We start from the raw sequence: 12,682 nt of genomic DNA on the forward strand, positions 1-12,682 counted from the left end.
TACACAAACGTGACTGTGATACAAGTTTGAGGTAGAGATTTTTTACATTTTTCTCCAATTTATGCTTTGGCCACGAGGTATAGTCAAGTCAACAACATTATTTGGTTGTGAGTTAACGGAATATGAGCATTTAAGTGAGATTTTCACTGGACAGGTACTTCAACAGAAAGATACTGAGGGGATTTGATTTAATGCCCAGGGTGAACCGGGTAGTGTTGATTGCATTAGTTTTGGAATCAGTTTGCCTTCTGGATGTGAGCCAAGTCCCCGTTTTTGCCGATGGCAAAGTCTGTTCAAAACGAAAGTGATGTAATTATTAAGCACTTGTAGTAATGAGTTGGATTCTGTGTTTTCACATGCAAAAGTAATGGCTTTTGATAAGAACGCTTTACCTGCCTCCCCAGGTAAAGCTTGATATGGCTAGTCTTTAATGTGTGTCGATGTCTCTCCCCTCTCTCATCTGTTATCTATGGCCATCTCTTTTCTCCTGTCATCTGTCTGTATACCTGGGTACACTGGCAAATTGTTATAGCCAGTCTGGTGACCTCTATTCAATGAAGGTTAACCATGAAAACTAACAAGAAATTGGTAGGATAACATTTATGCAGATTGTCTTTCCCCCACAATATATTTTCATTGGAGAATACAAGGTAACAGATATTGTATGGTTGCAGTGTTGTGCTGCACTGAACATGACCCATGTACTGGATGGCTGTGTTGAGAAAATCAAAGTGAATGATTGACCATCTGACTGGAACATTGTCTAGCCTCATACATCGGTGGACGAGGTGTCATATGATGCAATGTTAAGTGCTTTGAGCACTATATAAATCCTATAAGATGGCATATACAAACAATTATGTACTTTATGTTCTGAGCAGGGTTGGGGGTAAATTCCATTTCAAGTTGGGCAGTATACTGACATTTAGCCCAACTCTCCCCCCTGATACAGGCTGAGGCTGAGGTTGCTTCCCTGAACCGGCGTATCCAGCTGGTTGAGGAGGAGTTGGACAGGGCCCAGGAGCGACTGGCCACTGCTCTGCAGAAACTGGAGGAGGCAGAGAAGGCTGCGGACGAAAGTGAGAGGTCAGTGGGACACACTTACAAAAAGGGAAAAGAGGCCTACACACTGTAATGCTCCAAACACCACCGTTTTAAAGGGATACTTCTCCAGAGTCAGATTAACTCGTGGATACAATTTTATGTCTATGTCCAGTATGAAGAAAGTTAGAGGTAGTTTCACAAGCTAGTGCTAGCGCAATGACTTGAAGTCTGTGTCTGCTAGCATGCTACAACATGTATTTAGTCTTGCCCACATTATGTACAACCAGGGCTTTCTCTAAGTAAACAAAGTCCGATTTGTATCTCTAACATAGCCTGGTCAACTGTTGGGAATGGCTTACGTAAGTGTCATCTGCATTCATTTACATACACTTGTGCATGTGTGAAATAGGATAAATATAAGCACCCACTAAATTATTTATTATTATTATAATAAAATGCTCTATGCTGCAATGGAAGCGTAACTTTTTAACATTGGCTCCGTGAAGTAAGACAACATATTGAGAAAAGGGTCTTGGCCTCGGCCGTTATGGTCTTAACCTTGTCAGTTTATCATCGTTGTTGGTCAGGAAGTGAAAGCACATGGCAACGATGGCACAGACACAAGGGGAAACCCAGACACATCACAGGGGGTGTAAATCTGTTTAAAACTTGCCCTCAAATATGGTGATAAGAAGTCTAGTGGCGGGAAGTGGGAGAATATGGAGCTACGTGAAACTTGGCCGACACTTTTTCATTGAAATATCGTTTTCTGTACCCGAAACTAAAATACGCTACGGACAGAGTGAACTAAGTAAAAAAAAAAAAAAAAAAATTGTAGGACTGCAAGGGCAAATTGAGTTATTGCACACGTGCACTTCAGACTATTCCCTAACGGAAATATGTGAATACTTGCTTAAACGCGCCAATAGGATTTCACTAGCTCTTGCTTGGCTCTTCCCACCTTGCTTGTTCTCCCCGTTGTGCTTCATTTGCTCCTGTTGTAAATGACGCCGATGATAAATCTTAGGTTAGTTACCAGTATCTTTGACGATTGTGTGTTTCGTCTCGCTATCTCTCCACATGAGTCATTATTGGCCCAGCCAATAATGTTAATTGATTGGATGTGTGTTTTCTTTGACACACCGTTGAGTTTCTCCCTCATTGTCCCTCCCACACTGTGAAATGTAGTGTCACATGCTGCTGACAGTGTGAAATATTAAGTGTTTAGTTTGACAAATATCCAAAGTCTAATATCCAGTATTGGCCTTTCACCACAAAATGGCACGCTCTCACGTTAGGATAGGCCAAATTAATCCCTACACGATACAATATGTGTGCCTGTGTTGGTTCCAGGGGCATGAAGGTGATTGAGAACCGGGCCCTGAAGGATGAGGAGAAGATGGAGCTACAGGAGATCCAGCTGAAAGAGGCCAAGCACATTGCTGAGGAGGCTGACCGCAAGTACGAGGAGGTGAGGATATCACACACGGCAGAGTTCTCCTCAGAATGAACAGAACTGCCTGCTGTGCCTCAACTAGCCTTGGATAGTTGCGCAACATTTCTGGGAAAATGGAATGTTAGGTAATACAATACGTGTGTTAAAATTGGTACGGTCGTGTACACACACGCCATGCCGCTTCAGTACTACCTCATAAGCACACACGGACACAATGAGGTAATAGCCTCATCCACTTCTGTGTCTCGATGAGGACATCACATACCTTTCCTCTCACACAAGGCTGTAAGCTCACTAGTACAGTTTTGGCCTATATGTACACAATTTATATCCAAAATGGGCGTCTCTCCACACACATCACCTGTACACCATCTGCGCCAATCTTGTGAGCAAGTGTTTCCGTCTGCAGCTGGCAGTAAATAATCCTGTGTGTGTCTACAGGTGGCTCGTAAGCTGCTGATCATCGAGGGGGATCACGAGCGCACAGAGGAGAGGGCAGAGCTTGCTGAGGCGTGAGTTGCCACATGATTGAACTGCACAATAGTAACACACACACACACACGTATACACAGAACTACGCTGGTGGTACGTTAACCCCTGTTCCACGTGGCCAAAGATTATTCTGTCAAATGATTTAGATATACTGACCTTTTCCCTCTAAGGAATGTGTACACACCTACTACACAGAATACTATATAATATTTAACATGTACTGCATTGTAGCCCTGTTGTCCTAAACATACTTTTGTCACACAACTACTACTCATGCAGAACGCACACATGCATTGTGAATTTTCACGTAGATTATATTTGTGAACTATATTTAAACAATTCCCTGTCACATCATAATTATACCAGGCCAGAGTCAAATGCATTGTCAGAGGTTCAAGCTGCAAAGCTGGGCCACACAATGTCATACAGTGCCATGCAAGCGGCCACATTGTGGCGCTATAACAAGTTATGGAAGATGCAAATTTTAAAGGTCACGCCCCTCACCCCATTTGAGCTAGTGTGGGTAGCATCTCAAACATACTGAGCAATAAACATTCAAGTGGGCTTGACCTGGCACAGAAATGCATATATTGTAAAGCAGATGTAATTACTTGTATTGTAACAACTTGACACATGTTCATAACACTGTCAAGACTCAACATATGCAAACACGTTCAAATCGGCCACACATATAAAAGGGAACTTATTTATTGCTCTTGATCTGATGAAATTTGGCACATGCTCATGGATTTGAGTCTAGCTAACCTGCAGAGTATGGTTCTCTTTGGCCGCATGGCGGCACTGTTGGACAGGAAAAAACATTCATGCAAGCTTATTGGCTTATAGCGGCCATGTTGTTTGAGCGAGAGTCTTGGAAAACATAGCATTTTGAAGATGTGCGTCCATAGATGCTATATACCAAATTTGGTGCCAGCGACTCTGGAGAAGGCATTTTGAAGTAGTCAACATTATTACATATTGTCCAAGATGCATCAAAAGCATAGTGCATAATCTGTTTGCTGTTGAGTTCTGATACGTGATAAGCATGGTAAGGAGTACAGATGTTGCAAATCGTATTGCAATCCGTCCTGATGGTGGGGCCATAGCTTGAACCCTGCCATGGCTGCTTGAAGCTATATTAAAATAAAAATACTGCTTAGTTTGCACATTTGGGACTATTCCATTGGTTCCATTTTATCATTCCAACGAAATCAAGCACAGCTCAAGTTTTTGAAAGCGTTTGATCCGGTTCTGCATTATACCTTTCCCACTGCCGGTATCATCCCAAACCGGCCCCATCCTCACTGTTCCCACAGCCATGAGAATAAACAAGTGTGTTTGCATAACAATGGTTCTGTATCCTAATGAAAAATTGACCTCCCTCTGTCTGTCTCTGTGCATGTTTCTGGGGGTCCGACCTAAATTCCACGCATGACCCCCCCCACCCTCCATACTCCCCCGCTCCGCATGTTTATGCGTGATTCCGCCCCCTCCCTGCACTAACAGCAAAGCCAGGGCCCTGGAGGAGGAGCTGAGGGGTTTCGACCAATCTCTGAAGTCCCTGCAGGCCTCTGAAGACCAGGTAGAGAGTGCGTTTGTGTGTCTGGTGTGAATATGTATGGCGCAAATGCCTACACTTCAGTGTGTGTACGCTAAAAAGGAGGGTGTAGGGTGTCCACCCACTCAGCCCAGAGTGGATGGAAACGCGCTTTGGTGATGACTTCACTGCCTTGTGTTTTAAAATACATTTTACCGAGACAAATATGATTATTCATGTTCTGAGTCATTCAGTGGGGTCTTTCTCCAATAATTCAGATTTCTTTACCTAATACATCTGATAATAAGCTCCGAGCTCTGTTGACATAGCGTGTAGGTTTCTCATAACGTTTGAAGATTCTACATTTTGTGGTTGTCTTCAAAGTTGTTTCCGCAGGTCACAATATGCAAAACTAGCATGACACAAGCTGAATTAAATGTACTAATCTTTGAAAATATAAAGCTTGGTATACACTCAGTGCTCCGTTGACATTTCAATTTACAAACTTACCAATTTGTAAGTCGCTCTGGATAAGTGTCTGCTAAATGACTTAAATGTAATGTAAATTTCAGATATGCTTGTTTTTTTGTGAAATCTTCAAAAATAACAGGAATTTATGAATATGAAAAGCGAAAACTAAAATGTAAAATACGTCATGTCTCACACTATCCATTTTACCGCTATTGTTTTTGTGTCCTGTGGATTTGAGAAGGATGACAAGCTCAATGGCAAAGGGAGCCTGTCAGGTAGCCACTAGGCTAATTCTTGCACAGAATCCAGCCTAACTGACGCAATGCTATTTTCCTTATTTTTGTACTCTCCCCCCCGGCCTCCATTTATTTAGTCACCCTAATTCTGGCCATCCTACAAGGGTAAAAACTCCAATTTATAATGGAGACATGAGATTTGGACCATTGGATTATCAACACAATTAACATAAATTTACCCATTGGTCAAAATATTTTTGGATTGGACACCCTACTCTGTGTTGGTGAATATGCCTTTACTTTAGGGTGTGTAAGATGTATGAGAGTATGTTCATGCTCAACTGACTAGATGTGCTTCAGTGTAATCTACCGTTGGTGGAACATCAGGCTTGAGATTTATGGATAGTGTTGGAACTATTTATCTCAATAGCTGGACAGGGAAAGTGTTTTGTGTGAGGAGAAAGAAGTAATCAGACGCGTAGCCTCTGGACAAACAGGTGGTGGTCTTTGGATAACTCCAGGACTTGCCAACTTCAACCTTGCCTTCTCTTTCCTTGTCAGTCTCTACCTTGCCTCCCTTTCCCTTCCCTACTCTTTTCTCATCCTGTTTGCATGAAATCCAGTGTGTATTAATTGACATCCTACTGCTCTAAAGTCGATGGGAGAGTTCAGGGTCATGTTTAGTAGGATTGAAACTGGGTGAAATGGGAGATGCCATCTTGACTCATCCAGTAAGAAACACTTTAGTTTTCTGTTGCAAAACATTTTGCTAAGGTGTGCCCTACTGAACACAACTCAGAATTGACTCATGAGAACTTGAGCATGCACTACTGACTTTCTTAATACCCTCATAAGGACATCTCCAGCTTAAAGCATGCCATTCTAAAGACCGTGAATATTACACGTATAGCTCGTCTTACGTTAGGGATGTTGCTTAAACTGATTTCCTGTTGTGACATGTGGGCTCAATTTTTAATATAGAGATATGGTAGTGTCAAGGGTCTGTGACCGCCGCGGTCTGTGGTTAGCCTCATGCCTTTTCTCTGTCATAAGGCACTCGTTCTTCATGTTCCCTAACTACTGTATCTATGCCACACTGCCAACTCTGTCTGTCATCTCTCGCCCTCATTATCTTAAACCATATTGCTGATGTTTTCACACTGCTGCTCTTTCCTTCCTTTTTTACAATGCTCCGCCCTCGTCACCCTCTGTGCCATCTCTCCTTGTTCTCTTGAAACAAACTCAATGGCGACCTCCCCTCAAATCCAGTAAATGTGCTGAACTGGAGGAGGAGCTGAAAAACGTCACCAATAACCTTAAGTCCCTGGAGGCCCAGGCGGAGAAGGTAGTGTGTGTTGATATTTTACCTGGTTGTGTGAACCTCAGATTAAACCAGCATGTTACCTGTGTGTGTGGGCATGTTTTTTTGTGACTATCTGCGGAAGCGATTTTAGTAAGTAATGTGTTGACAAATGTTTGTACGTGTTGCAGTTGATAGATATATATTCTGTATCTGTGTGAGCAGCATGTGCAGCTGCTGTATTCACCCTACACCAAAGGTTCTGTATTGACGCTGCCTTGAACAACATTGGGTGTGTGTACTACCTATCCATATACCCCAGGCAGTTACCCTTGGGTTAATTGGTCTGTGTAGTTAATTACCCTTTGGCATTTACCCCCATTCTAGGCTTGAATACCCCCTACCTCTTCAAGACATCCAGTCTTGTCATCAGTGCCCTTTACAGCCTATGTTTATAATTTCTAGAAAGGTCACACTTGCATGAGGCATGGAGTTCATTTAATTTCCATATTTCTGATTGGACCGAAGGCCTACATGGACAAACATCCCCATACTAAGTTTAGGGTTTGGTCTAATATAACATATAGATAAAATGTAATGTTACTCTTATGTTGAAGAGGCAATGGGGCCAAAATGAATTGTTCCTTTGCACCCCCTTTGTAATTGTTATCTTCCATTGACCCAGCAGTGGAATACAAATTAACACTTCTTCCAGGTCTGTTCATTAGGCACCAACCAGAAGAAAATGCTAAAACAGGAGACTACTGGGACTTGTTTTTGGTTGCAAAACATTTGAAGAAGTTTTCCATTGTTTGACTTAATGAACACAACCCAGGTTTATGATTGTTCCCTCTACATTCTTGCATATGCAAGTCCAGGTGTGCTCAGAGCAGATGCACAGTAAACATCCCTACAAGTAAAGCCGTTTCAGTGGAATAAAGGTTAAATAAGTGGTATTCTACTTCCATCTTTTATGGACTATAGTGTTCTAGTATTCCTCCGTTATGTTTTACCAATGGCCTGTCCTATGGGGGAAAATATTCAGAAATTTGGCAAAATAAATGTTTTGCATAGAAATGCTTCAATTTAATGTATTATGTGGATTTTATTTGCCTTATCCATTTTATTTCGGTATATTTCTGTTTGCAATCAGTGATTGGCCAATTGAGGCACTGCAATCCAACCATGAATTGCAATCTAAGCAAGCAAGTCACACGTGCACTGTTGACTTCACAGGGGTTGTCCTTGATATTCGTCTTATTATTGAACTAAATTGGCATGCATTATAATGGCATTTTAAGAATCCTATTGCAGCATCGATAAACTTGTCTTTGACATGAGATTGAGGTGATGTGGTGTTTTATGGTTTTTGTCTGTGCTCTACATGCACTTTAAACTGACAATCCTATTTTCTATTACAGTACTCCCAGAAGGAGGACAAGTATGAGGAAGAGATTAAGATCCTGACTGACAAGCTCAAAGAGGTAAGTGGATAACCTGTAGAGCAGGTATCATCACTAGATTCACACGCGGGCTGATATTATTGTTTTTTTAGTGAATGGTCAGGGGGCCGGAAACAGTATTACAAATTTGTAGACTGCAAATTGACCGCAAGAAGCTCCAACAGATATAAATCCTGACTAAAACAATCATTTCAAACCTTGCTTACGTTTGTATACGATCACATACTGTATATCTCTATATGTGTGAATACTTTGGAACAAATTTCAGACACAAATCGCTTGGCACTGATTTGCTGGTTTTTTTTAGTCTTATGTCCAGCGTTAAAATAAAATCTTGACCCTTGGGTCACCAGTTGGGGAACCCTGATGTAGAAATGGGAAAAAAGCCTCCTTAATTTGGTAGATATAATTGCACATGGTTGACACTAACACAAGCAAAATTCAGGTCCATCTAAGTTCATGCGTTGTCGGTCTATGACGTCCCCTTATAGTATCTAGTGGGGCGACGATTGGGGGGAAGAAGAAAATATTCATAATGCTCAATTTCTCAAGGAGATTTGTTTGATGGTAGTTAATGGATCGGAGGTGGGAATTTGTTTCCCATCTGTTATTTGTCTGGATGTCTCGTTTGTAGTGTCTTGTGCAATGCATTTGTTTGGTCTAGTCACCTTTTTGTTTATTTTTTCAGAAAGTGATATTAGTTTGGTTCGATTCCATTTGTAGTCCAAAGTTAACATGTTTAGTCTAGGTTGTCTAATATCTTGATTGAATCCTTTGCTTTGACTTCTCTTAGGCTGAGACTCGTGCTGAGTTTGCTGAGAGGTCTGTGGCCAAGCTGGAAAAGACCATCGATGATCTGGAAGGTAGGATCCAGCCACTTTGTTTAAAACTCCTGTATTTCCCACTGTACTGTCTACAGGAAAAGTCCTGTTCTGGCTTCATCATACTATTAGCATACATCATCTCTTTCCCTCACTCTCCTTTCTTTATACACATCTTCCTATTCTTTAAAACAAAAATGTCTCCCTTCACTCTTTGGCCTCTGAACAGATGAGCTATACGCACAGAAACTGAAGTACAAGGCCATTAGTGAGGAGTTGGACCACGCCCTCAATGACATGACTTCCATGTAAATACAGGCTTACTGTGTGTGTGTGTGGTTGTCGTGCAGGGACTGGGGGGGGGGGGGGGGGTTTGACTGCAAATCTAATAGTCCCCTAACACTGCACGGAAATCAGGCGTCCAGGAAAAACACCTGGCTCTAACACGTCACCCAACATCACATATCATTTGTTCAAATTATTTAAGCGCTGGCAGACCCGTGACAAACTAGATCATGCAAAAAAGAAAAGCTTGACTAATGCTACAAAACCTGTCAACCAAGACTGTATTTATACTAAAATGTATTTTTGTGACCTAATAACAGTGTGATGTGAGTGGTGTGACATTAAAGGGTGGTTCATGAAGTCTAATAGCTCAATAACTGAATGCTTGCAATTTTGCGTATCAACGATACACTAAACGTCCACAAGAAAACATTCTGTGATACCCAATGGCTACTAATCGTAACAATGTAGTGATTTTCACAATCTGTAGTCACGGTTTCTCAACCCCTCTGTTTTCAGATAACTGTCGGGAAGCTCTCCCGTTGTGGTTTCAAGAATTTTGTCTCAGTCCTTCTGAACATCCATCTCGGTTGTGCAGTTCTCGCTCTCTCTCCCTTCTGTCAATATTCACTCATTCCTTACGTGGTTAAATCTGTTCCCTTTTTGTGCTTTTCACTCTATTGTCCTGTTTCTTTTGCCCTACTTACTCTCTCTCTCATTACTCTTTGACCCTCATCTTTCCCTCCCCCTCCTCACCTCTTTTCCCCCTCCTTTTGGGCAACAGTCATTGTATCTTTGGGTCACTGTATGCACTGTGCTCAAGCCTGTACTTGTTGTATTGCTATTTTCTCTTTTCTGCCTTCACCCTGTTCTCTACTTTATCTACACTCTGTACATGTGATTCTCTATAAACATTTAACAAAGGGAGGAGGGAAAAACCTGTCCACGACTACTTTATTCTCTTTTGGCCTGTGCTAGCTAGGGTAGCTTCAAAGTGACAACAAACACAATTGTTTCTGGTTCTCTTACCACGTGCTCATTGTTTTTCCACAAATACTCTTGGTAGAAATTGTACATTTTATTTGATTTAATGAGCAGAGGGGATGGTGCCTCCACGTTGGGGTTTAGCATCATGCCAGCACTAGAATTAAGAACATACTTTAAGGGAAAAGCAGAAGACTTCATTAAACATGTGCCATCTGTATTTTGGTTATTTACTCATCTAGTGCCACTCGCAACAAGTTCATTCGAACATGAGGTCAAGTAATGGATAGGTTTTGTTCACATGTACAACGATGTGTCACAATGGTGCAATTTACAATACAGAGCTGATTAGCAGTACAGCTTATAAGATATGAATGTGATTAAAGAGTAATTTAATAAAGTCATTTCAATGTGAATATCTTCCCCTTTTAGTGTCTGTTTTTAGAGTGCCCCTCCACAGTTTTCTGAATTTTCATTGTTGGACATAAGATGGTGAAATCAGCTGCAAGTGCTCTTAATTTTGGAAATATATTCCCACTCATGGAGACGTGATCATGTATAATTCATTGGATTTTTATAGCTCTTCTCTACCAGCTGAGGTACTTGACATAGTAAGGGGAAATGTGTAGCACCCACTTCCAGTGTTGCATGGCAACCAATTTTGTGCTCAACACGCATAAGCTATCAGGTGGAGGGGTGATATATGCCAATTAGGAGGTCATGATGGAATGTGGCCAGGTTGGAAATGTAGCCGTGACACTGGGGTGAACACACTACTCTTACAATGAGCATCATGGGATTCTTTTTTTATGTCCCATCCAAAAGACGGCACCCTATGCAGGACAATGTTCCCAAATATAATCAAGGTTTGAAATTATTGTTTTAGTTACATAAACTCAGCAAAATAAGAAACGGCCCTTTTTCAGGACCCTGTCTTTCAAAGAATTTGTAAAAATCCAAATAACTAAACAGATCTTCATTGTAAAGGGTTTAAACACTGCCCATGCTTGTACAATGAAAATGAATGAACATGCACCTGTGGAACGGTCGTTAAGACACTAACCGCTTACAGACGGTAGGCAATTAAGGTCACAGTTATGGAAACTTTGGACACTAAAGAGGCCTTTCTACTGACTCAAAAAAAACACCAAAATAAAGATGCCCATGGTCCCTGCTCATCTGTGTGAACATGCCTTAGGCATGCTGCAAGAAGGCATGAGGACTGCAGATGTGGCCAGGGTAATAAATTGCAATGTCCGTACTGTGAGACGCCTAAGATAGGGGGACAGTTGATCGTCCTCGCAGTGGAAGACCACATGTAACAACATCTGCACAGGATTGGTACATCCGAACATCACAGCTGCGGGACAGGTACAGGATGGCAACAACAAGTTACACCAGGAACGCACAATCCCTCCAGTGCTCAGACTGTCTGCAATGGGCTGAGAGAGGCTGGACTGAGGGCTTGTAGGCCTGTTGTAAGGCAGATCCTCACCAGACATCACCGGCAACTACGTCGCCTATGGGCACAAACCCACCATCGCTGGACCTGACAGGACTGTCAAAGTGTTCTTCACTGACGAGTCGCGGTTTTGTCTCACCATTGTCGAAGGAATGAGCGTTACTCCGAGGACTGTACTCTGGAGCGGGATCAATTTGGAGGCGGAGGGTCCGTCACGGTCTGGGGCGGTGTGTCACAGCATCATCGGACTGAGCTTGTCATTGCAGGCAATCTCAACGCTGTGCGTTACAGGGAAGACATCCTCCTACCTCATGTGGTACCCTTCCTGCAGGCTCATCCTGACATGACCCTGTAGCATGACAATGCCACTAGCCATACTGATCATTCTGTGTGTGATTTCTTGCAAGACAGGAACGTCAGTGTTCTGCCATGGTCAGCGACGAGCCCGGATCTCAATCCCGTTGAGCACATCTGGGACCTGTTGCATCGGTGGGTGAGGGCTAGGGCCAATTTCCCCCCAGGAATCTCCCGGAACTTGTAGGTACCTTGGTGGAAGAGGGGGGGTAACATCTCACAGCAAGAACTGGCAAATCTGGTGCAGTCCATGAGGAGATGCTTTGCCGTACTTAATGCAGCTGGTGGCCACACCAGATACTGACTTTTGATTTTGAGACGCCTTTTGTTCAGGAACACATTATTCCATTTGTTAGTCACATCTCTGTGGAACTTGTTCAGTTTGTCTCAGTTGTTGAGTCTTATGTTCAAACAAATATTTTTTGCAAATAAGTTTGAAAATAAACGCAGTTGACAGTGAGGACATTTATTTTTTTGCTGAGTTTCTGTTTAGGCTTCTTGCGGTCAATTTGCAGCCCAAATTTATTTGATGTTCCGGCCCCCGAACATCCGTTCGAGAAAAATGGCCTGCAGCTGAATTTGGTTGATAATCCCTGTTCTATTGGCATACATGGGTGGTTGCCGGTGTTGCCAAAGCAAAATCATTTGCTTGTCATGCTAACTAATTAGCATGAAAAATCACATTTCATCAAATATGGTCTGGTTTTGTATTAAAACAGGAGTCACTAGAACATGTTTGCTAACCAACCCAATTAGTTTAAATGTAAGTACACTTTT

The 12,682-nt window shown here is 42.2% G+C and overlaps 1 protein-coding gene across 11 annotated transcripts in view; it reads left to right on the top strand.

Annotated features, from left to right (window-relative positions):
* tpm3 (tropomyosin 3) overlaps positions 1–12,682 on the top strand; it is a 35,895-nt gene that overhangs the window by 11,302 nt on the left and 11,911 nt on the right. For 4 of the 11 annotated variants that reach the window (XM_014177643.2, XM_045709188.1, XM_045709187.1 and 1 more), the window contains 8 exons: positions 953–1,086; positions 2,398–2,515; positions 2,942–3,012; positions 4,499–4,574; positions 7,958–8,020; positions 8,793–8,862; positions 9,050–9,128; positions 9,625–10,505. In XM_014177643.2, coding sequence (XP_014033118.1) covers positions 953–1,086; positions 2,398–2,515; positions 2,942–3,012; positions 4,499–4,574; positions 7,958–8,020; positions 8,793–8,862; positions 9,050–9,128; positions 9,625–9,628 — 615 coding nt within the window. In that variant the 3' untranslated portion in view covers positions 9,629–10,505. 11 annotated transcript variants of the gene reach the window in all.

This window comes from Salmo salar, chromosome ssa27, assembly GCF_905237065.1.
Source record: "Salmo salar chromosome ssa27, Ssal_v3.1, whole genome shotgun sequence".
Taxonomy (NCBI): Eukaryota; Metazoa; Chordata; class Actinopteri; order Salmoniformes; family Salmonidae; genus Salmo; species Salmo salar.